At 52.5% G+C, this 25,434-nt stretch overlaps 1 protein-coding gene across 3 annotated transcripts in view; it reads left to right on the forward strand.

The window, feature by feature from the left end:
• Positions 1-22,232, forward strand: part of LOC142560413 (uncharacterized) — a 235,936-nt gene extending 213,704 nt beyond the window's left edge. For 2 of the 3 annotated variants that reach the window (XM_075672508.1, XM_075672509.1), the window contains exon 2: positions 14,303-22,232. In XM_075672508.1, coding sequence (XP_075528623.1) covers positions 14,733-19,193 — 4,461 coding nt within the window. In that variant the 5' untranslated portion in view covers positions 14,303-14,732 and the 3' untranslated portion in view covers positions 19,194-22,232. Of the gene's footprint in view, positions 1-7,722; positions 9,046-14,302 lie in introns of those variants that run through there. The other variant, XM_075672507.1, reaches the window with a different exon arrangement.
• Positions 22,233-25,434: the final 3,202 nt, after the last annotated feature.

Raw genomic sequence — 25,434 nt, forward strand, 5'->3', positions numbered from 1 at the left:
AAGACGACCTTAAAATACCAGACATGTCCAAGAGCCCAAACATGTCTAAGCCAAGACAAGAAGAATTAGCAACCATCCTGTCGTTTCTATGCCGACGCATCTCGTTAGGCCTACTGACACTGGAATCGACAAACGATCTCAGAGATTGGATGCGCCATGCACTCATAACTAACTCTTTGGGTAAGTTTAGAGGAAGCTAAAGCTAATTTCGAGAGCCACCAACGAAAGCGAGATCGTAGCCGTCACGGGAATTGACGGTGAAATGGGAGGCAAGGGGTGGCCGCCACTTTCGACAACGGTATTTCTTGGCGAACGTAAGCATTACGTACGTAAACTCGCCAAATAACGTAAGATAACATAACGCACATAAACCGCGGAAGCCGAATAATCTACCGAGCATGCGTAGTGAGGACAACGGTATTCCTTTACACAGGTAATACGCTTACGTTTGGTTGCAAACGCTATTCTGAAGCTCTCTAATGTTGTTTTGTGAGAGATGCTTACATTTATATAGGCTGGTGGTGCTGTTGAAACTGTGCACGGTCTGTATGCCCTTCAATAAACGGATTACTAACGTTCGCACTAGTATTGCATGGTCACCCTCTAATTACTTTCTCCCTTTCCCACTCACTCAACCCCTTACCGCTCAGCTAGTTAGAGTATATAGGAATATCATATACGCAAAGTTATCAGGCAACTTTTCTACGCTTCGCCAGTTTTTCTCACTGTCTTTCTACAACTCCTCCAAATCTCAAGGACAGACAACAGTGTAGAGATGTATACCACTGGGCAGATACATTTGGACCCCCTAGACAAATATCAAATTTCGATCCTCATTTCCTCCCGCTCCCTCCTCTCATACTTTACTCTGTTTCATTGGTTGCCTCCTCGCACAATTCCTGCTCCTCTGCTCCTCCTCCTCGGCCTCACATTCGACTCGCGGGTCGAAAGTTTCCGGCGTCGCCGTTTACTTCGACCTCAACCAGAAAAGAAGAAGAGGAGCAGAAGTAGACAGTCCACGCGATTCCGACCGACCAGCATCACCATCGTGTTCCCTTCTGGCGGTGCACGTTTCTCCTTTCTTATTTTTCACTCGCGCCTCCTTTCTCTTCTTTCGTTCCGTTCACGTCGCGTCGCAATTATCATTCCAAACTCGGCATCTTTCTCAATCTCAATAACCTCTGCGCCGTCTCCACCGCTGTTCAGGCGCCGTCAGCGCACGCACACACGAGCTCTCTCTCTCTCTCTCTCTCTCACCGCTCCCAGCTTTGCTCTTTTCCTTCTCCGCTTGTCCCTCCTCTTCCTCGTTTCTTTCTTTCTTGGCTGTGTAGGCTACAGGACCCGATCCCTACAGGTTTGTTATGTTCCACCTTGTCTGCCTGCCTGTCGATCCATCTGTATTTACAAGTGTGCTCCTCCGTGCACCGCCGTGTGAGCGAGACGGCTGGCGCGCGGTCTGCGAAGAAGAGACCTGAAACAAGCGAACGTCCCTGCACCACCTCGCAGGCTCGTATTGGGCAGGGTGTATGAATATGAAAGAACGCCGGGCGCGTGCTAACACACACACACACACACACACACACACACACACACACACACACACACACACACACACACACACACACACACACACACACACACACACACACACACACACACACACACACACACACACACACACACACACACACACAAAAACGCGCGCGCGCGCGTCTTTATTTGAGCAGTACGAGACGTAGTAGCGAAAAATGTGTAAGAGCTGCTTCCACGAAAACCGCTATCTTAAACAAGTGTAGCTGTATTGGAAAGTGCGATAACGAAGAATATATCTCCTGTCGGGTTCCGTCGAATCGTCGAACGCGACGGCGCTGCTTTTTTTTATTTAGTTAGATAAGGGAGTAAATAGAGAAAGTCGAGAAATACCAATATCGGTTTACTAGCAATCACTCAGGGTAAATAAATGGCTATGCAGAAATCGTTAGGACCCAAGTTCGAAGCAAATGAAACAGCCTTTATTTCGAACAACGCCTATGATCGTTATGGTAATGCTCGCTGTTCCCACGCACAATACATACTTCCAATATATACTCAATACTACATCATCTGCAAGGCGAATTCTGTAATTGTGCAATTACAGAAGCGGGCTTCGCCTCACAATGACTCGTGATGCGGGGAAGTTAGCTATGACGAACGCCCTTTCAGGGAACTACACATACACGTTTTAAGCCACATTGAGGTTTGCGAATGCACCGGTGAAATTATCACCAGGCATAAAAAAATTAATTCTGGCGTTTTATGTGCCAAAACCGCGATACGATTATAAGGCACACCGTAGTCGGAGACACCGGATTAGTTTTGACCATCTGGGGTTCTTTAACCTTGACTCGATGCACGGTACCACGGGGGTTCTTGCATTTATCCCCCGCGAGGCAGATTGTTCATTAGGAGAAATACATATATAGTACCACTAACGTGTTCGCTTCACGGCTTTTTTTTTTCTGAGCTTACTGTTGCATCATCTGCAGACGTGTTCCGACGACAGGGGACTCCGCGTTAGCCGGCTGTCCCAAATCTCGACTGCGACGCCTCGTATTCCGGACCTTTCCGCTAGCTTCCACCGCCTGAACGTCTATGCCGATCGTACGTCGTCTCCCGCTAAGGCGGCAATCCTTCATCAGAGCTGCAGCACGGTTCTTCAACGTTTCCATTTCCCGCAGCATCTCGTCTTCCAAGGCGCCCGAGCAACGCGGCGCCGTTGAAAACGCAAATTACGGCGCCAGACAACAGTTCCTCGATTTGATTGGAACGCATTCACGTCTCTTCGCAGTCGTCGCCGCCTTTGAACAGGCCGCTGCGTGCCACCTTTGCAGCCATAACGCGGGCTCAATCCGTGATGCCCCTCGAGAAAGTTCCTTTTTTGTTTCATATCTCACCGCCTTAACGTTTTCTCCGCACGTCTCTCTCTCTCTTTCTCTCCAAACTCCTGGCCTCAGCCTTCATCTCACCTTTTTCCGTGTTCTTTATGGAGGAAGAACGCAAAGACACGGGAACGGGAGGGGATTGCTTGGGGGGGGGGGGGGGGGGGAGAGCGGGAAGAATACGAGGCTTTTGTTTCACCCGGACAACCGTGCCCCCTCAACCTCCCAACACACCCCTGTGCCACACCGCTTCTGGCCCCCCTCCCCCCTCCCCACTCCTCCCCTTGCCCTCAAACCGGATTTTAAACAGACGCTTTGCCGACCGGCGGTTCCCTTCTCAGTGCGGCGGTTTTCTGTACGCTACGCGTCCGTCTGCTGCGGTCGCTTCGAACAGACGGCGCTCGCGCACGCACGTACAGACACACACACATAGGCATTTCGGCCGTCTGTGTAAACGCCAGACGACGCGCGTTTGCATACATCACGTGCTAACACACACAGACCGGCCGCGGCCGCCGGTAAAAGCGAGAGGAAGGGAGGCCGGAATGAAGTTTGTGAAGTCGGATGGACGACTCCGCGGCGCAGTGGGATGGATGCGAAGGAAAACACGGCGGGGAAAGGTTGGGATGTTTGAAATTCCTTTCGGCTATTCATGCCGGCCCTTTTCGCCCTTTTGTCTCGTAGCTGGAATCTGGACGCGTGTTCAAAAAATACCTATTAAGTTAGAATTGTTCGTAAGGGAAAATTATAGCCACTCACTATGCGTGCTGGACTTATTAGGGCGAAGACGACTGGGCAATGACCAATAGCAATTGCGAACGAAATGCTTTGTGAGCTCGGTCCCTGGGTATTTCGGTTCTTCTTATTGACTAGTTATATTTCTCGACATAATTCGAATTTTGGTACTCTTGCGACAAAGCAAGACAGTACGTCATCAGCCTTTTCCCCTCTTCCAGTAAATAATGATAATTAAAGAAATATTTCGAGCTAGTTGATTTAAACTTACGATGGACGATGAGTAAATCATCAGCAGCTCAGCACACGTGACGCCAGGAGAGAGTTTTAAACTGTGCAGTGCAAGTATCAGTGTTGTCGCACTACCGAGTGATGCCAAGACGTTGGACAAAAGCCCACACAGCCGAGAACAACTTCCCTTTCGTCTACATTTGAAACCTAAGTCACATTGCACAATATATATCGTGAACGAGCCCAGTCGAAACAGAACTTCTCGTCCGCGATTGGCTCCCTCCGGAAGCTTGCGCGAAGGAGCTAATCGCCACAGAGAAATTCGATTCCGATCGAGCTCGATCGCAATCGAAAGTGTGCCTTGTGACACCCGTATTAGAAAGCTTGTGCGCAACCAAAGCGTGCACAGCGCTCATTTCAACATAAAATTACTTCCTGTTCTCCCGCTGGCGCAGGTGTTTTGGCCGCCGCCTAAATTTTCGATAACCTATGCGTCAAGAACGCTAAACACTGTAGTTCGTCGTAGTGCTGCAACGTGTCGCCAGCAGCGCTGCAGTTCCCAAATGAGTCTGGGTGTCACGGTAATACGGTGACGAAAACGAACGCACGCGAGGCTGTAAGCTCACGATAGCGTCCACTCTAACCAACTCGAATAAGTCGAACTGTTCTGTTTAGTTCCTTCGTTCCGATGCCCTGAAATTTACGCCTTCACGCCCTCGTCGTCCTGGCAGCTAACGCAGACACGACCGCCGCATAGAGACGTCGTTGAGAGGCATCCCGATGTGACATCTCATTTTACTGCGGCGCCCGCCCGGTTCTTCACTGCCCGCGAAGACAAGGGAGCCTCAGTGCAGATCGAGGCAGCGGAGGAAAGACGACCGCCCCGGATTAGCTTCGGCTAAGCTGCGCTAAATGCCGGCTACGAACGTATCCCTCGCCGTCCCCAGAGCGTTAGCTTAACGCCTACATACTGGCCATCCCGAGCGGGCACGAGTCGGTCACATAATGCCGCCGTCTTGTTCGACGATTCTTCTCCTCCGCAGCCCCTTAACCTCCATCCACGTACTTCTGGCGCTGAACAGCAAGGGACTCGCCCACGACGTGGAAGACGGTTTGTCCAGACCTACTTCGCATTGCTCGGGTTCCTTCGTTGCCTTAGCCTTGCTTCGCCAGTCTACTGTCAGTTTATGCTATTTATTCGCGTCTTGCTATTGTGTTTCCCTGAAAGCGTTGTTCATACTCCGGCTGCGATCTTCTCGCTTTCTTCCTCGTTTCATAACTTTCGTCTTTGTCATCGCTTTTTTTTTCCTGCGCCTTCGATTCGTAGACTGTTTTGCTGCGTTGTCGTCGTTCTGTTTGCTGAATCAATCGTATCTTGAATACGTGTTCGTTCTTCTACGTCTTATTGCAAACCTCCATTTCTGTCGCCAGTTCTTCGCGTGACCCGTAGCCTTTCTTTGGATGTCATCGTCGACGTATTCTTAAAAGCATAATTCTTAAGCATGATTTTGTGCGTTCTTCTACGTTGCCTTCCTTTTCAAGCTTCTGTTGTTCTTCTTTCTCTTCAATTGTTCCCGCGCTTAATATTCCTCCAGCATTTCCTCCTCCTCTTTCCTTTCTCCTCGCTTTTATGACCGTCTTTTCATTCATTCTCTCGTTCTCTCCCCGCCGTTCCGCTGCATCTGTTTTGGTGGCCCTGTGAAAACAAAGGCGGCGGCTGTGGGAGCGCGGCCTGTCCTGCCTGGCACGTATGATATATGGATTACTGTTGCTTTGACGGGCACGCCATGAGAAGCGAGCGGAGCCTTATGGCCGCCGGTAACTTAAGGCTACGAAATAAGGCGAAGGAAAAAAAAAAAAAATTCCGGCGCAGTACTCCGGCTTGTCTTGGCTGTGGCCGGCTCGTTTGTTAGCAGCTTCTTCTAGCCCTCGGGCGCTTGGCCTGACCCTCCGTCGGGCTTGCTAGCATCGCTGTATAGAGGCGCCCATGCGAGTGAGCGACGCCGTCCGTAGCCAAGCGCGCTAAGAGGTATACTAGTCATCGTAGTGCCGAGCTGAAGCCTCTTACCAGTTATTTCGGGGACCCGCTACAGCGGCGACGTTCACCTAGCTGTTGTGGATGAGCTAGCTAGAAGTAGTTTTTGAGCGGAGAGAAACGGGACACGAGCTTACTTCCTGTCGTCGCTGACTGGTCCTAATCATAGATGACGCTGAAATCGAGGTCATCACGCGACATTATACGGATAGATTTTATCTAAGAATGAGTACACGTCAGGGTTCCGGCATCGCCCGAACGCTCCACGGCCGAAACGTTGAATCGATGCCCCTGTAAATCTGGCTTCGCGGAACTTCTTACTGCATTCGTCGAAACTTTGTCACTTGAAAGCATGTAGCCTTAGTTCTAACTTCTTCTCCAGAGCCTTCCCCGCTACCAAGTGTACCAGTGGGTGCATCTAGGAACAAGCACGAGCTCCGCTAGAAATTTATTCAGGATATTCGGTCGATATAACCGAAAGAGGAAGAAATTCCCCGATCACCGCTCCCGCACGCATGCTGTTGCTTGTGTTCTCGCGAAAAGCGTGTTTGTTTTCATATGCGCAAGCGTTCACAGAGGTTTACGCCCGCAAACGCGGTATACCGTGCACGCGCGGGTGAGCGGAGCTTTCCTCCTTTCCAGGTAAAATAAATATCCGCCTTCTCGTCGCCATCGCCGAAGTTCTGGCAAAATCGCGCTTCTTTATACTTCCACTGCGGAGAGAGGAAGACCGCTCGACTTGTAGAGAGACTTACAAAGGTCTTGTTTGGTACAACCGTACCGTACATCCGCGCGCTCAGAAAGCGAGCTAGGAACGAACGAGCTGGGAGCGTACGGCCCGGTAAACATCTAAAAGGAACGCGCGCAGTATGCCAAAGGGGGAAATTTGTATACATAAGAAGGGGGTGGAATCGAGGAGAGGAGAAGACTGGGGTTCGGCCATAAGCAGGTCATAAAAACACAAAACTGCGGGTTAAGGTTGGGAATGGTTTGGGAGAAAGAAGTACACACACACAACAGCGCGCAAGGGGCGCCACCGAAAAATGAACCAAACGAAACGGGGAACAACAAAAGAACACACACCGTCCAGCTAACACCGCTTCCACCCCCCACACCCAGTCATTCGTTCGTTCGGTTCGCCCTCTGATTTATTCGTTCGTCGTTTCCCGAGCAGCCACGGACGGACGGACGCTGCAGCAGCGGCTGGCCCTTTTTCTACTACCATTTATTTCGCCTTGTCTTTTTTATTTCTACTCCTAACATATACGTTTTGTCGGTTTCCGCTTTACCCTCATCCACAGGCGTGGTGACGGCGGTGCTCTCTCTCTCTTGTCTCCCTCTCTCCACATTCGGCAGTATGTGCACCAGCGAGTCGCATCACTCGTCATACCCCCTCTCAATGTTTTCTCTTGTTGTATTTTGCCCCACGCACACCACGTCGCTTATTATTATTATTTTTCTGCCCCCCCCCCCTCCCCTGTTCAAAATGCCGATTCGTAAAAACGGAGGCCGTAGAGAAGGGAACGCTGATGTGGCGAGCGCGAGAAAGAGAGAGCGGGAGGACCGCAAAATAGGCGAGGAGGAAACGACGACGGCGTGTATATAAAATAGGGAAATAAATACAACGGCGGTGAGGGAGAAGGACGACGGCGTTAGGTAAGGGGGGTACGACGTGGAAAGGGCCACCGGGTTACAGCGGCTCGCCGCGTAAAGAGAGGAGGCAGGAGAGGGAAGAGAGGAGGGGTGCCATTACCGATGTCGCGTGCTCGCTCGCTCGCAGCACCACGCACACGTTCACTCGCTCGCGCTGGCTGCAAGCGGCAGCAGCGGCCGTACTCGTCATTTCTTTGCGCCGCCGCGGTGCAGGGGAGCTTCGCCGCCGAAGCGGCCCCGGCCGGACGATCGCCGTTTACAACTATCCGCGCGTGCTTATTTCATTCGCGACGTGTTTGTTCTTCGAAGTCACCGGCTATAGCGGCACGGGTCACCAGCAGCTCGGCCCCTCCCCGGTTTGACCGTCACTACTGTACCTGACTCCATCTACTTGTCGCTTGGGACGAACTGTGCGAAACAACAAGACTCGTGTCTGTGTGGTGTGTGTGTGTGGGCCGGAGCGCGACGTATCTGCGAGCGCAGAGCGGCGTCCGACCTCTTACCACGTGCGGGCTCTGCATCTTCCGACATCCGCAAGAGGAAGAGGGGGGGGGGGGGGCGAAGTCCAGAGAGAGTTTGTCGACGAGAGCCGACGGTGCGCGTGTGTCTGGCCTCCCTGCCTGCTTGCTTGCTTGCTTTGCTCGCGCTCGCCGTGCGTGGCCTTCTCTCTTTCTGACAACGGCGGCAGCAGCCAGCCGCCGCTCCACCTCCCCGTTCGTGCATCTCCGCCCGTGTGGCGCGAGACTCCACCCCCCTGGAAACGGCGGCGACGCCGCGCGAAAGGCGACAGATCGGCGGCGGCCCGCTTTCACAAGCGCCCCGAGTGCGCGTGTCAAGCAACGCGATACGCGGCTGCCGCGAGTGTGGGCGCCCACCGTGTTGCGCGTGCGTGCGTGCGTGTGTGTGTGTGTGTGCGTGCGTGCGCGTGTGAGCGTCTGCGCGCGTGTGCTGCCTCGTTTTCTCCGCTTACGATGTCGTCGCTGAGCGCGCGCCTCGTTCTGCGTCGCTGAAGGTGACAACGAACAAACGTTGCTTCCTCGGACTCGCCGCCATCGAGGCCGACGTAGGCCCCAGCGGGATATTCGAAACAAACGAGTCCCACACCTCCAGGGAACGGATAACCATCCCTACGACCTGGCGTCCGCCGAGAGCACGAGAGAGGCGACGGCGTGAGAAATGAGTCCCGACAGTGACGCCGAAGCGGGGCCGCTCACGCTGCCGGTCGCGCCGGCGTTGCGACCTTTCGCTTTCGTCGCTCCTGCCTGTGTTGGCGATGTGCTGGGGGTGCGCTGTTGTTGTTGCTCCTCGTCGTCGTCGTCGCCGGGAGTTTTAGTTGAGCGTATTGCGTCGCGAGGTTCCACCGTCCAGCAGCGTCGTCTAGGAGGCGCCGTGCCACGCGAGAGCCACTGACATCGTCGACTTGTCGGCGACGTGATTCACGCTGCCTCGAGCTGCGCGCGAGGCAATCGCATAGTAAGTGAAACGAACGCGGCGCGCTCTTCTCTATTTCGGGTACGGTCGAGGATGAGTCGCATCTAATTGTTAGGACAGCGGGACAGAACTATAACACGAGACTTTCCTTATTCTTTCTAATGAGCGCTTACATTATCAGTTGATAAAGCTACAGTTACGCTGGTAATTTCAACGGGAAGAAAGAGAAACTGTGTTGGGGCGCCATGATGACGCAGAGTCGATGGTTGTTAGGTCGAACGATTGCGGATGCAGCTACGATGAAACGTAGCATACAAAGCGTGTCTTCCATCGTGCCAAGTTTGGCTTAACGTATTCTTACTTTCAAGCAAGGATTGTACAAGTACATACTTGGCTTTGTGTGTATATGTAGACTACGTCAATCATTCGATTCCTAATTAGGTAATACTGTCCACGCAAAAAATTTTACTGCTCGTTCAGACTTGATGGCCAGTGCTCAGTGGGGTTCGACAATTACCGTATAGTTCCCATCACTTAAGCAAGCTACAACGTTAGGGACGTTGCTTTTCTGAAGTGTGAAAAGCGGGCTGTCATACTGGGTATAAACGAGTTTTCTATTTGGCGTGGCAGTAACTTCGTGTAACGCCGTAGTTGGCTTTGACTCTCATCGCGCCTCTTATATGCCTAGTGTACGTCGTTGAGATTCAACGTGGTTCAAAAGCCTAAGCGCTCGGCTCGCTCGTAGACTATTTCCACTGCTTGTGTCGGAGTTCAGTGTCATAAGCCTATTCAAAATGTCGCTTTTCAGTGTTTTCATAATAGTTTTGACGCTCTTCGGCACAAATCTCGCATCGATGATTCGGTTGGCTGGGCGCTACATCGCAACGCATAGGCGTCATACGACGTCATCTCTCAACGTCGTGCAATACTGGATATGAACATTACTCCCGCAGGGTTACTTGAGTGCTGCCATAGAGGCGTACTAATACAAATGTGAAGCCTGCATGATTATCGTGTTCGACTCTGAACCGCAAATATTGTGAAATCTTCGTATATTGGGGGCATTCCCTTCAATATGCGTCGGATCTCCAACTCTTTTGTTTGACAAGATCGAAGTGGCAGCAAAGATAAATCGTCAGTCAGTGGGCGTTATACTGTATCGGTTCTAAACGCATTCGAGCTCTGCGCGAAACGTCAGATGATTAAAAGGCCAGGAGATATTGGTTCTCCCGTGAATGATTCTCGCACTTCGGGTGTTCAGATTTGATTGTCGCTCTGCTACGTTGTTTGATCGACAGCTGACTGTGTTCGGCTGTGTCTCGCACTGGAAGTAAGCATTCAAGTATTTGCAATAAGTGCAAATATCACAAACTCCCATACCGATGCGCTGGGAACCGTTCTCTTCCCGCAAAAGAGTGTTGCGTCACACAGTGGGCGAACAAGCTGGCACCACCTTGCGACTCCCTGGGCAGGGATAACATAACGATTCTATCCCAGCGCTATAGGAGGTGTCCAAATCCACGACCCCGCGACACTTGCCTCTGAGTAAGAGAACGAGACACCAAAGGCTATGCTTTAGCGGGCTTCACACGCCGGGAGTGATTGCAGAGTCGAAAACACGTCATGGTCGCCATGTTTTAGACGTCACATATATTCCGCGTTTTCTCAGTGGTCCGAGCAGCGCTGTGCCGATGTTATCACTGGGATCTGCCGGCCGTTAACTCTGGATGATAGGAAAGGAATAGAATCGAGCGAAAGGAATCGTTTCATTATACCTGCTCTATATTGTTCACCGCGTGATTTATATGTCTGGAATATCTGCAAATCGAGAAACACTTGTACTGAAATGTAGATTACGATATATCGGGTTTTATGGCTCAAGTGCTGGGGATGGCCGAATAGCGCCATGAAGTGGTACGAAGTAGTCGATGGTGCGGTCAATGACAAAGGGTATATCATATATCAACTATGGAACCCAGCCTTCAAGACGCAAACACCACGAGAGTCTGGGTTCCATCGTTTCTGAAAGTATGTAACAATAGGCCCAGCAACAGACTCTTCTACAAGTATATCAAGCTAGTATATCAACCCTTCATGGCATAACCTTTGTGTTCATAACACACCTCGCTAGGCTAGCCTTTGTTGTAACTTTAATACAGATATATGTCTTGCACACTTGTACAGCGACTGATTTTAGGCCTCTACACAGCCATGTGACATCTACTGAAACGTCGGTATGAGACGCTGATCAACAGCCATTGCCTAGTTAAAAACGATGTGCGTACTCGAACTTCTTCATTTATAGAGTTCAACGTTCCAAAGCAACGCTGGGGCTACGAGTTACGCGTAGTCGGGGTATCCGGATTAATCTTGCCGACTTGTAGGCAAGCGTTTCTGCATTTCGTCCGCATCGAAATGCGGCAGTCGATACCGCGGGAGTCGCACCGGTGACCTCTTGCTCAGAAGCAGAACGCAATGGCCACTGAGCCGCTGTGGAGGGTTTGAACTTATTTCGTTGTTGGGCTACGGGACTGTCGGCCCCAGTCATCAGGTCCGAGCGGTCGCTTTCAAACCATGCTTCTTTCCTTCCAAACTCAGCTTGGCTGCACTCATCGACATGATTGCTACTCTTGACTTCACCGATCGCAGAAACATAAAAAAAAAAAAACATTGTTCGCACATTCTATAGAAAGTTTATAGACGTCTTGCTGATGAAGTATATAGATTGTCTATATGCAACCCACAAGCTCATGACCTCGCAGTTTTTCTTTTTTCTTCTTCTAATGTGCGTAAACTTTTTCGAAATAAATGATAAGAATAATGCGCGTAAGCTGTCTGGAAATGAACCGATCAGAATACTACGAACCGCAATAGGTCAGAGGTAATAGAGTTTCTAGTGATGCTTGTCTCGAGACATTATGTAGACTTCGACATGACCTAGAAGATAAGGAGCCTACCAGAAATCCGCTATCGTTTCTACGCCGTGGCAAGGCAGCACTTCGACACAACTGTCCATTGTGCTGCTATTGCACACTCCGCCGGCGATTCTTATGATGAGGGGTACAGCTTTGGCAACATTCCTTTCCTGCCATGGAATTTCGCACTGAAGTTACAAGAAGGCGCTGCGAATCGTTCAGCTGCCACGGGAACGACAGATATAGTAACAAGGATATGCCAGCTTCAGGCGTTCTTGATGCGTTACTTGTCACAATTAACCCGTCCTTATTGGTCCAAATTTCCCAGTAACCGCTGTTTTCTAAACGCGTGACGTCAATAGGAATGGGAACATGCATATGCATTGCAAATTATTGGATTTACATCGAAATATATTGTTGAATGCAATCAACTTGCGTAGCCACAAACTTGTTCTGAAGCCAGAGGGATGAAGCGTACAGAAATTCGTGCACTATAGCCATCATTCCAGTGCCAGCTATAAACCGCCACGCTTGCAGGTTTTCTATAAACACTAGCTCCGGATTTCAGTATAATAATTTTTATAGGAAACTACGTTTACGAATGTGCTTTGATTACCGATCTCAGAAACACGCCACAACTTGAAGCCCGTGCCTGATTTCCTCATTATAACGCCTCACGCGAACGGGCCCAAGGAAAGGCAAATGAGCATTTCGGGCACGTCCGCCCCTGGCATTGTTTTGACCAAGTCAAGCGTGGGCTTCAAGTTGAGACACGTTTCTGAATACGCTGGCAAACCCCGTCATTAGGAAGGGCACCGCCTTACACTCGGTGGAGGAGATGAGAAGTCGACGAACGTTTGCGAATAAGGCCGTCGTGCAACACAAAACTCAAATCAATGTTGCCAGGGTCCAAGAACTTTCGTTTCAGAAAATGGTACAGAGTCTTTGCAAGAACGTGCACCGGCCTCAGTGAGCGATTGTGGACCTGCTGTGCGTCCTACTGCAGTGTTATCTCCCTGTCTTACCCTTCCTATTCTGCCTTTCCCTCATAGGGTAGCAAACCGGACCCGGCTCGTCTGGTTGACCTCCCTGCCTTTCTTATCCTTGCTATCTCTCTCGAGTAGAATGCCTATGTCACCAGCCACGAGATGACACTGTTCTCGCACCGATCTTGAGTATACCGGTGTTCAGCACCACTAGAGCGCTGACGAGCAGCCTGGGTGTGCATACGCGAGCTAATTCGAACCGGTTCCACGCGACATTCAGAGCTGTTTGGAACAGCGAAACATAAAGCTGTTCGGAATTCTCAACTGAGGGCAGTTAACTTTTTTTTTAGCAGCACACACGCCTCAGGGCTATTAAAGATGGCATGCGTTTGTACAGCTTAAATGCATCTGAGTCACCATTTTCTATTCCGAGCTGTGCCGAAACGTTCTAATTTAGTGAAGAGCTACAGTTCCCGTATTTTGCAGGCTTCTTCGCACAACGCTTCTTTCGTTTGGTATTTGAATGTGTTCTTTCCGTCGCCGTAACAGATCGCGTGCAGCGTTAAAAACGCGCTCTGTTACGGTAGTTCGGATAAGGGAACAGGTTGCGTTTACGCCACGAAATTCCACCTCTGCAGCAGCGAGATCTACTGCACATTTTCGGAATCTCTGTCGGGTAACGAGGCTAAGCAGTCTGATTTCTGGCGGAAGATGTCCGCTTGCAAGACTCCTCGTGGGCGTATTCTGTCTCGTGTGCACTGTGTTGCAATGATAGATTGCTTCGCGCAGCTTAATTGTTGCTCAGAGATAGTTGTGTGAATTGGCCGTAGTGGCCGCAGGCGAAAGTGACACGGACATGTCGGCTCTGCCACGGTGTCTAAAATTTCATCGACAAAACCGTAATGTGCAAGGGATTTAGACCAACTGAACCGTACTGAAGCTCAACGCTTCAGCACAGCGTGTTCTGGCACTATTTATTCAGTATGACGGCAAAGTTTTGTGACAGCGCGGTACCGAGTAGTGAGCGCCACAGAGCGTAAAAGAGCTTTAGGTTAGAGGAACCAAGGGGCTTGCTTTCCGCTTGGATACCGCAAGCTACTTGGGTCCTAGCAGGACCCAAGAAGCCTTTGGGCTTTGCTGAGTACCCCGTTGTGTACAGAGTAGCCGTTGTGTACAAATGTTATGCCTTGGCAGCGTTTTGATCGCCATGTCACATATGTCTGCGTACTTCTTCCTGTAATATAAGTATTTACCGCCACGATTTGGTCTATCAAGAAAAGCTCCTACAAAGTTGTCTCATAAAATTCTGCTGTGAACATATTATGTCTTGCATTTCCTTGTTTCAGTTACGAGAACTTATTGTGTGAATTATTTCTTTCTTCCTTTCGTTATGCGCAGGCCTGCAAGAACGGGAGAGGGAGCGAGAACACACAAGCACAAGCCAGGCTCGCAGCACCCGTAAAAAAGAAAAACAAGAAACTACAAGAAAACGACGACGAAGAACTACAACAGCACCACAACACTCAAGAGAGCGACAGCGCGAGCACAGTCTACTCGGGGACCGGGAGGGAGCCAAGATGCGTCGCACTCGATCCGCCCAAAGCCAGCGAGGCCGGTCGTGACCGCCATGTAGTCAGCGCCGCTCCGGCCAGAGCCACCCGAGCGGAGAGCGCGAGGCGCGCTCCGAACCGACATACGACCGCAAGAGGGTCGTCGCTGGGTCGTGTCGTCCGCAAGCAACCACACTAACCGCGAGGAGGCGTACCGGAATCGACGAACGACAAGGGACTGCGAAGGCCCGCTAGTCGCAGCCCCCGCCTTGCAACCCATGAACCTTGACTGCTACCCGGCCGACGGGACGGCGGGAATGTCCCCACCGCCGAGAGACGTGTCGCCACCGGCCGCGCCCTGCCACGCCGACGTCGCCGGCGGATCCGGCGACGAGGACCCGCTCGCCTACCAGACAGACCCGGGCCGCACCGGAGCCGACGAGCCCCGCGCCAAGAAGCGGCGCAAGCAAAGCAACCCCGTCCGCTACCACACGTCGCCCGTGGTCCTTCCGGAAGGCCCCGATGACCTGGTCGTCGCCGCGGCAACGGACCCAGTCGGGTCGCCCACCGACGACGACTGTATCGACGACGTCCCGGGCTCGGCGACAAGCCCCGCGGCGCAGAGCGATGACACGGTCGTCGACTCGGGCGTCCTCAACCTCGAGATCAGCAAGCGTCGCCGCAGGGACGAGTCCAACGGGGAGCCCTCGGAAGCGGTGGGCCCACTGCGCTGCCACCACTGCAACGCCGGCTTCGCCACTGACGACCAGCTCCGGCTACACATCGAGGAAGAGCACGTGCAGAAGCTCCTCGAGAAGCAGCTCCAGCAGCAGGCGAGCTACAATCGAGCTTTCGCCGCCGCCGCGGCTGCGGCTGCGGCCGCCGCTGGGGACAAGAACTCTGGCTCGACTAGCTCGCTGGAGATGCAGAACCCGCCGCCGTTCCTGGACCGGAAGCCGACGGTCAGCGAGACAGCAGAGTTCGCCAAGAATCACCCGTTCCCGTTCCCAGCGATGCCGCCCCTCATCCCGATCTCACAGAGCGGCAACGAAGTCAAGCCCGGCAGCCTGCCTGTCCCCCTCGGCATGTTCCCCAATCCAATGGCGCCGTTCCTGTTTCCTGTGCTTCAGCAGCAGGGCCAGAACGCGTCGACGCCAATGCCGAACGGGAGCTCGGCGCCTTCGGGTAGCATGCGCATCTTCAACCCGGAAGCATTCTGCGAGCTGTGCAACAAAGAATTCTGCAACAAGTACTTCCTCAAGACTCATAAGGCTAACAAGCACGGCATCTACTCGGTGGAGTCCCTGGTCAGCTCCCCGTACGCACCGGGTTTCTTTCCGCCGGGACTGAGTGGCCCACCGTCCATGCAATTGATGCTTCAGGGGCCCATGTCTGATCCAAGCATGGCCGGCCGTCAAGGTATCATCAATATGGAGTCTTTCTGCGAGATCTGTCAGAAGGAGTTTTGCAACAAATACTTCCTGAAGAAGCACAAGCAGAAAATCCATGGCATTGTGGACCCCACAACTCAGCAGCAACAGCAGCAGCAACAACTTCCACAACAACAGCAGCAGCAACCACAGCAGAGTAGCTCCGCCGATAATATTGTCGAGCGAAAGATGAGTACGTCACCGACAGGCTCCTCCTCCACAGATCCAGCGGGCGTGGCAGCGGGCACTGGGAACGACAAGAACGGTGGCCCGATGCCTCTTGAGCAGCAGCAACAACAGCAACAACAACAGCAGCAGCAGCAGCAACAGCAGCAACAGCAGCCGCCTTCCGATCCGTTCCGCATGGACTTCTCGAGCCTGTATCCGGGCGTCAACGGCCGCTTCAGCATGCCGAGTCTCACTCCACCGACAGGAACGATGGTGACGTCGGCGTCCAGCAACTCGCCCATCGTCAGTTCCTCCGTATGCGGCGACCCGAAGTCGCTTCCGGCGTTCTTCAACCAGAACTCTTCTTCAAGCACAGAGAGCGGTTCCACCACCGTGTTCACGCCGGAGAAGCTTCGAGAGATGGGCGTCATCAACGCGGAGGCATTCTGCGAGATTTGCTGCAAGGAGTTCTGCAACAAATACTTCCTCCGCACCCACAAGCAGAACAAGCACGGCATACCGGCGACAGATGCGCCGAAGGGAAACCCGCCGCTGGGCCCACAACATCATCAGCACTCGATGTCACACCACCTGATGCCGCCGGCAGTTTCCATGGCGCCGCCCGTCGGCGCAGCCGCCGCCGCCGCCATGTCGACTCCTCAAGATACACCCGAGAACTTGACGACTCCCTCAAGAACAGCGGGAGGCGGGACCAGTCCGGAATCCGCAGTTTTAAAGTCCACCTTCGCCAGCGACTTCGAGCCGACAGCGGACCTGACCTGCGAGATCTGCAACAGGCCCTTCTCCAGCCAGTACCTGCTGAAGATGCACAAGTTCTACACCCACAATGTTCCGTACGTGAAGGAGGAGGACGAGGAGTCCAAGCCGCCTTCGCCCATCAGCGGCGGCAGCAACATCCAGGTCAGGGCCCTGTGTTCCACGCCACGCGAAGACGTCTTGCGGCTGGGCCGGCAGCCGGAAGCTTCCGGCGGTGGCGCTTCTTGCCATACGGAGGACGCGGCGAGCCAAGACTTGCAGAAGCTGCAGAGCATGATACGCGACCTGACGGCCTCCATCGCCAACGAGAACAAGGTCGTCTGCAACGTGTGCCGCACCGAGTTCGACAACAAGTACTTCCTACGGGCGCACATGATGAACGAACACGGCGTTCTCCTCAACGAGGACGGCAGCAGTCTGGCACCGGGCTCCTCATCGCCCGCGAGCGCTGCCTCCACGCAGCAGCAAAGGGGTCCCGGAGACCTTCCGCCGCCGCCGTTCTCGGCGGTCGCCTTTCCGTCGCCCGTGTTCGACTCGGAGGCCTTCTGCGAGATATGCCAGAAAGAGTTCTGCAGCAAGTACTTCCTCAAGACCCACAAGCAGAACATCCATGGCATCAACATGGATATCGACGTGGCTTCGGCTCCCAAAAAAGACGACGTAGGCCAAGCCAAGAACGCCGTCAGCAAGGTCAGTGGCCCGCTGGTTCCCGTGCCGCCACCGCCGCTCTTGTCCATGGCGATGCCATCGGTGCCGACGCCCGACAAGGCCAGGAGCTCGGTGACGGGGCGCAACTACTGCAACATCTGCAACAAGGAGCTGTGCAACAAGTACTTCATGAAGACCCACATGTTGAAGATGCACGGCATAAACCTAGACGAACACCCTGCCGAGGCGGCCCGCAACAGCGTCATCGGCGGCGTCACCTGCGAAATCTGCCAGAAGGAGCTGTGCAGCAAGTATTTCCTCAAGGTTCACAAGCAGAACACGCACGGCATCATCGAGGATCCGGCCAAGGAGAACTCAAACCACAGCTCAGCGGGAGGCAGCAGTGCGGACAGGGGAGAGATGCCGACCTCCTTCCAGCCTGGCGAAGTGAGCGACGGCAGCAACCGAAGCTTCAACCACTACACAGAGGTGTGCCCGCTGTGTGACAGGCGCTTCAAGAGCATCAAGTGGCTCAAGACGCATATGGTGAACGACCACAGCGACATGCTCAAGGAGAACGTCTACAGCCGCATGGACAGCGTTCCTCCGGGCGCAGCGAAGCTGTGCATCATTTGCGGACAGGGCTTCCCGGACAAGGTGGCCCTTCAGATTCACCTCATCAAAGACCACCGCACCACGAGCGAGGAGCTGGGCCTGATGAACTGCTCGCCGGCATCCGCTGCCTCGGAATCCCTGGCTGCCGTGGCCCAAGACACGGTGAAGCTGAACGGCGCTGCTCCGCCGCACCCTGCCGACAGGGCCGCGCACCTCTTCAAGCGGCCCGGCCTGGCGTCCGCGCTAGGCGGCAGCGGCAGCACCCGCATTTACCACTGCTCCTACTGCGTCTATTCTACGCGATGGCTTTCCAACCTCTACGCGCACGAAAAGAGGCACACGGGAGTCAATCTGGAAGGCGAGAAGCGCTTCGTCTGCCGCATCTGCCACCGGGCCTACCGTTACAACCACTCGCTGCAGCGTCACCTTCTCAATCACCGCGCAGCGGGTCTCGCCTCGGCCAGCCTCGCCAGTGCCGCCGCCTCGATCAGACTGCCCAAGACGTCCCAGGAGCAGCCCCAAGACCTGTCCTCGGCGGACCCCGCCAGGGCGTCCTCCGCGGCGCCCGCCCCCACGCAGCAGCAGCCGTCCAAGCTGAAGCGCTACCGCTGCAGCAAGTGCAACCGAAAGTTCCGTTCGCGGGAGCTCTGCCTCAACCACATCTACACAGCGCACGACGCCAAAAGGCCGATCAAGAGCGGCCGACCGTTCCGTTGTCGCGTCTGCGGCTTCGCCACCAGGGCCTGGAACATCCTCAAGATACATATCATGAAGCAGCACCAGGAGGAGGCGGCCGAAGAGAAGAGCGTCGGCAGCCAGCCGGACGTTTCGGTTCCCGCCGCGGCGAGCACTACCGACGACGAAGGCAAGCCCACCAGGACGCCGACGCCCACCAAGGCGGCGGGCCAGCTGCCCATGACGTACGCCATGCCGCAGAGCCCGCCCTCGGCCGGCACCTTCATCATGCAACCGTTCCTAATAGCGCAGCCCGAGTCGGAGGACGCCAAGAACGACACGTTCGTGCCGTCGCTCGTATACCTGCCCGTCTGCCAGAAGGTGTCCCAACCCATGACCGTGGCGTTCACGCTGACGCCCGCTTGAGCCGGGCCCGCTGTTCGGCAAGGCGAGCCCCCGAAGACTTGTACCCCTGCTCCCGCACTGACGAGGGAGGCGCGGCACGCGGACACCCGAAGACACGTCATCACAGTAGTTCGCTCCTTCCCGGAGAGGGTGCGCGCGTGTCGGCTGCAAGCTCTTCGACGCGAGCCTCGCGACGGGTCCACAAAGTCACACGCTACACAAAGACACGACAGAGAAGACACACGCCGCCCGAGGACTGCCCGCGGCAACAGCGAAAGAAATACATCGGAGACGCAGCCACGTTTTGGTGTACCACCAGACGCAAGACGACGATGGCAGCGCGCCGTTCGCGCGCTTGCTCCCTCCCTCCTTTGAACATACGTGCAATTTTCTCTTTCCGTCGCCCCTCGGCAGGCCTCGCGTCGTCGCTCTCCGCGAAGTACGAAAACAAGAAGGGGAAGCAGAAGCAAGCCTGGCAGGCACCGACCTCGGGTCCTCCCAAAGTCTCGCTTGGGAGGACCGAACACAGCATATCAGCTACACCTGCAGCAGCAGCCACAAAGCAAGTGATCAGCAGCATCGGCGGCACACGGCCGTTGCCAGTGTCTTCGTCACAGTTTCGTGTGTGCGCGCTACGTGAACTTTTTTTCTCGTCCCCTGTCCCGGACCCCTGCGGGAGAGCATCATTCGCAGCCTATACAAGAGGGAAGAAGACTGGCCTTCGCGCCTTCGGCCGCGCCCCGCCGACAGGGATGCAAGACAATACTACAACAACGGGGTCCACCGGCCGGTGACGCGTCGGACCTGCTTCTTCGCTGCAAACAGTGCGGGACGTTCCCGTGTCATGCGCGTACCGTAATATCCTTTTTTTTTCTTCTTCCGGAACTACTACTTCTTCCGCGGAACTTGCTGCACCAGTTCCATCACTTCAGGAGGTGTGTGTTTTTGTGTGTGCCTCCGGAAAGTGTTCGCTTCGGAGGTGCCCCGACGTTCGTCGGTTTCACAGTGCGTCCTGTGCGCTCCACCGTGTCCGTAACGTAGCCGTCTCGCATCTTCTTCGACGAAGACGACAGTTTCCGTGGTTCCTGGGCGTCTCATCGGCACCGAGCGAGTCTTCGACCCGACAGCACAACCGCACCGAGGACGAAGGTATCCGAGCGTCACCTTCCCCGTACCCCGGGGAAAAGTCGCCAAGCGTCCGTCTACGCCAGAAACGGTCGTCGCCGACCCTGCACCTCAGAGTCAGCCTTCTTCGAGAGTGAGTCGTCGCCCCGCTGTGCCACGTTGTCAGCGGGGCTCGCGGACAAGCGAGCCTCCTCCAACTCCTAAAGACGACCTGGGATTAACCGGCGCGCCCGTTTAATTTCGTTTCTGTTCTTTGTTTGTCCTCGTACCTTGACCCCCGCATTGTCTTCTTGTGCGTCGGATGTGCTTGCGGCGACTTTGACAAGGTCAGTCTCTGCCCGTTCCATCACTCGTCTCGTGAAGTTCGCATGTCTATTCTGGGACGACGTTCAGATTGATGACCACAAGGATGGTATATCGCTGCGCCATGCAAGTGCCCAGTCCGAGATTTCTGTTCGCACAGCCCTTTTCCGGTCTGAAAGTTTATCGGCGGCGCCACTCCGAGGTTCCAAAATCGACTTGGCGTTTGACTGCCGTGGGACTGGTATGATACGTGTCATGCCATTCCCAAGGTGTCAGACAAGTTGCCGGATGTAATCACACTGAGATTTTCAATGACGCGCGAGTGTTGAGGTAAAAACTCCGCAATGCGGATCAGTAATACGCGTCACGAAAAGAGAGTCACGAGTGTTTTTGTAAACAAATTATCGTTTTACGCATCACCCTCAGACCGGGCCACGAACTAAATGTTACCGGATTGCCAGCGCGGCCCTTGGGCCGCATAAACTTTCCCGGCAGTCTAAATTTCATGTTCTAATAACGCTGACATTTAACGAAACGACGTATCACGTGGCGCACGCGTTTTGAACCTCGGATTCGCGTCTGCTGAAGAACAGGGATCATCAAGAATGTATTGAAGGGAAGCCGAGCTGCGGGAGTCGGTCGATGCCCGAACCTGTGCCACCGTAGAAGTAAGGTGGCGCGTTGAGAATCAAAACTTTAGTCGCATTGTGATAACACGCCGTTGAGCAGGCCACAAATCAAAAGAGACACGCTGTTGTTACGACTTGCGCTAAAAGTCGCTTCGTTTATCATTTCTTTATCGTTTCTTTTGCACCGCGGGCATCGACCTCCGGCGAAGCTTCACTTGTGACTCGGCTAAATTCTGGAAATAGAAATGGCACTTGCTGTAGCAGCGTATTTTGCAATCGCGTCGGTCTAATCAGAGAAACAAGGGCGTAGGAAAAAAGGAAAGGCCTCCAAGATTGGTGGTATAAGGCTTTAGTGCGAAGTGCAATAACGTCGAAAGCGCGAGCACGTCTTCTCTGAGGACGTGTGGAAAGAAGGAAGATGTCGTGAGCGTAGCTAGTCGAACAGAGTATTTCATGTTTTTTTTGCCTTTTCTGACTGGTCGAAGAGATAAGACGTATTGCTAGAATAAAGATAATACACAAGAGTAGGTTGTCAAGTCCCAGCCATGTTAACTAATCGACGAACTCATTACATTATGACCCCGCTGACCTGATGGCCATTGCGACATTTTCGTAAGTTTTATCGCACTTGGAAAGATATGAACGTATTGCTACAAGTACATATAGAGTACTGATTCAGTCAAGCTCGAAATAAAACAGATTGCAAGTTGCTACACCTTGTTGTCCAAATTTCAGGGCGCTGATTCGCAACTTCGTCGAGTCTAGAGATCAGCGTATAGTAACATATAGGTTTAGCAATGAAAACATTCTGTAACTGTAAGATTAGTACGATAACGGAAGGCTTAACCAAGTATAGTAGACGTAAAACAAGACCAGCTATACGCCTTTATTTCTTAAAGTGTTTAGCTCAGCGACAGTTTCGTGCCGTTATGACGTCTCGCCGATGCAGCCCAGTTGAGACGGTTAGTTCAAGGTCACAATTCCACGAGGGAACGTCGGTATATATATAAAAAAAAAAGAGCGAGAAAAGCTAGCTATTCGTCGAAATGATCGCGGCAATCGGGACATCTCGCTTTAAGCCGAATCGCCGGCTGTCGACATTCGTCATTAATCACTCGTCTCGACATGCCAGCAGAGAAGTGCGGTGGGTGCTCCGAGACCGTGCACGGCGATTGGCGGCGACATTGTTGTTGTATTTGTGTACACGTGCCGTGTTCTCATTTCGGACTGAACCTGTTTGTTCGCATGTTGTGTATGATGGATTACTGCTGCCTGTCTTGCGTATGCCCTCTTGCACGTGCACAACCTCTCCCTCTATACCTGAATGCCGAGTCCATATCGCGATTGTCCTTCTAGTTTGTTGTATATGTTGACGATAGGCTGTTTCCGTACACCTCTATCGGTGCCCGCGAACTAAGGCCTGACAAAAGTGCGTTCCGGTTTTGAAGGCTTTACTTTTACAGATTATGGTTTTTTTTTTTCGTAAGCTAGTCTGTGCACTGTAGTAATGATGTTTGTTCCCAAACTGAATCATTCCAACGCCAGCGTGTGAGGCTGGTTGCGACGATTGCGAGAGACTATACACACGCACTCACTACTAGCCTGGGCTTATTACACGCATTTCCGATTGTTCGGGCATACGTTAACATTCAATCGCACTTCAACGGAAATTATATTGAATGCCATAAAACGTATGAGAAGTACAACGCAATTCCTACAACAATTTTTTTTTTCTCTGTCAGACTTTACAGTGGAGGCCTCATCGTGTGTAATGCGCTGGGAAAACATCGATTATGTAGCACCAAATATCCCCACTCTCAACCTTGGGGTAACTCTGGAATTCGCTGACGAATTTCTGCGAGGCCGACCGAGTCAAGGTCTCGCTCGCCAACTACAGAGCGCTCGCTTCAATATGTTCACGCGGTGGGCACGCAGGAGCCGAATCAACTTGCTTCGTTTCGATGACGAAATTGAAACATAACAAATTCGCATGTTCACGAATCTATACCTGAGTCGGGCACTAAAAAGTCTGCAGCCGCGAAATGTCCGCTCTTAATATATATATATATATATATATATATATATATATATATATATATATATATATATATATATATATATATATATATATATATATATATATATATATATATATATATATATATATATATATGACTCCTATAGGCGACGGTGCAGCACTGGCTGATTTAACGTATTCGAAAGAAGAAGCCGAAGACAATTGGTATACGCACACTTTAAATGGAAGTCGCGTTATAAAAACTCGCAGCGTCTTGAAAGCACGAATACCAAAGTGAATAAATTTTGTCCGACAACGCAATACGCCATTTTATATCGGCGTCTAAACGAACGAGGACGACAGGGACGACAGAGGACAAGCGCTTGTCCTATTGTCCTACCCGCTGTCTTCATTCGTTTGCGTGCCGGTTCGAAAAGGGACGACTTCCAAATGGCCTCTTCACCACCCTCCTAGACAGTAATACGAGTAGTATAAAAACGGTGTCGAATGAAGCCAAAAAACTTATGCTATACAGCTAAATAAATGCAACATAGAGTTTTATCAGCGAGGACAAAAGATTAGGAGAAAAAGAAAAGCAATGCAAGCGCACTCACAGCGGTTCTTTTTGTTGCCGGACCACTCGCTGCCTCGAATTATTATTTTCTGTTCTTCTTGAATCCCCGTTTCATTCGGCAGTGAAAAAGAAGCGCGCAGTATTCCCTGCTCCCTCTTTTGATGAAGACAAGCCGAGGAACCGCGTCGGTGTAAATTACGCAGCGTACGGATAAAGCTGCGCCACCCGGCTACATACATAAGTCTGCTCTCCTCCGAATGTATGCGGGGCGAATTTTCTTTCAACTTCTTTTATTTTTTTGTATCGTTTTTCTTTCTTTTACTTTCTTTCAATTTCGTTCCCCGCGACACCGCGCAACCTGCAAGCGGGCTCAATTCGCGTATTCCTTTGTCGTTGTAACTTTCAACAAAGGTCCCAAGCTTCGCGCATCGCCCCAGAGCGCCAGTTTCCACACACAACGTGCAGCGCCCGGTGTTGTAGGGGGAGGGGAGTAATTGGTGGGGGGAGTTTGGGGCGACGGTCGAACGCTCGCAGGCAAAGCGAATGGTGAGTGGCAGATATAGACACGGAGACAGGTACCACGCGAGTAAAAAAAAAAGAAAGAAAAGAAGAGGAAGGAAAAGAAGTGCAAATAGACTAAACACTCCAATTGCGCCAGGTCGTATGTGAAAAGAGCTCGCGCCCGGTCCGCCGCTGTAAAATATATACTTCGGGGATTTCGGGAACGGCGGGAAAGCCTCTCGACCGGGGCATTAGGACCGGGGTCGGAAAGGAATCGAGAAAGATACCAAAAAAAAAAAAAAAAGTACTCTTCGGAAGATCAACAGTGGGAAAAAGAATAACACTGAACTTGAGAAGAAAGAAGGAAGGTAGAGGGCAGCACTGTCGCGTCGTTTCCCTGCCTCCTACATCTCGTTTTCTAATCTACTCGCTCGCGCTGCTTTTGTCAAAAAGAGAGGAAGAAAGAAACATAACAGAACCAAAAAAAGAAAACTGCCAAAAGGAACACAATTCACGCAGGCCGCGGTGAAATCGTGATCAAAGCCGCTACGCGCTCTTGGCTCTCGTGGCTCACGTTACTGAGGTCGGTGCGCTGTAAAGAAATGCCGTGAGAAGAGAGATATATATAAAAAAAGAAATATCACACCGGGGTGGGATTGTGGCAGTGAAAGGCGATCTGGTGCTAAAGCAAGGAGAAGAGGAATATATATATATATATAAAAGACATAAGATAGATATAATTGAGACAGGCTTGAGCCAGTCTCATTGAAAATCCATTAAAGGGAGCAAATAGAGGCTCGCGAGAGAGGGCGAGCCACTCCGATTTCTGATGAGTGGCGCATAAATTTATTTCCGCTGCGCGCGATAAAGAAAATGGCACCCGACTGTTACGCGCGGGACCACCTGTGTCACGTCGCCACCGAGTTGCAACCGGAGTGTAGGGATCAACTAAACTGGCAATAAAGAGGCAGGAGACAAAAATAGTGTCGCAGGGGGGAGGCGGGGGGGGGGGGGTACAGTCTGCGAAAATTATACTTAAGGAGGAAAGACAACACGGAGAAGAAAGAGCTATATGGTGTGGTCGTTCGTATAGGAAAATAGGGACTGCGCAAA

This window comes from Dermacentor variabilis, chromosome 10 (assembly GCF_050947875.1).
Source record: "Dermacentor variabilis isolate Ectoservices chromosome 10, ASM5094787v1, whole genome shotgun sequence".
NCBI classification, from domain to species: Eukaryota; Metazoa; Arthropoda; class Arachnida; order Ixodida; family Ixodidae; genus Dermacentor; species Dermacentor variabilis.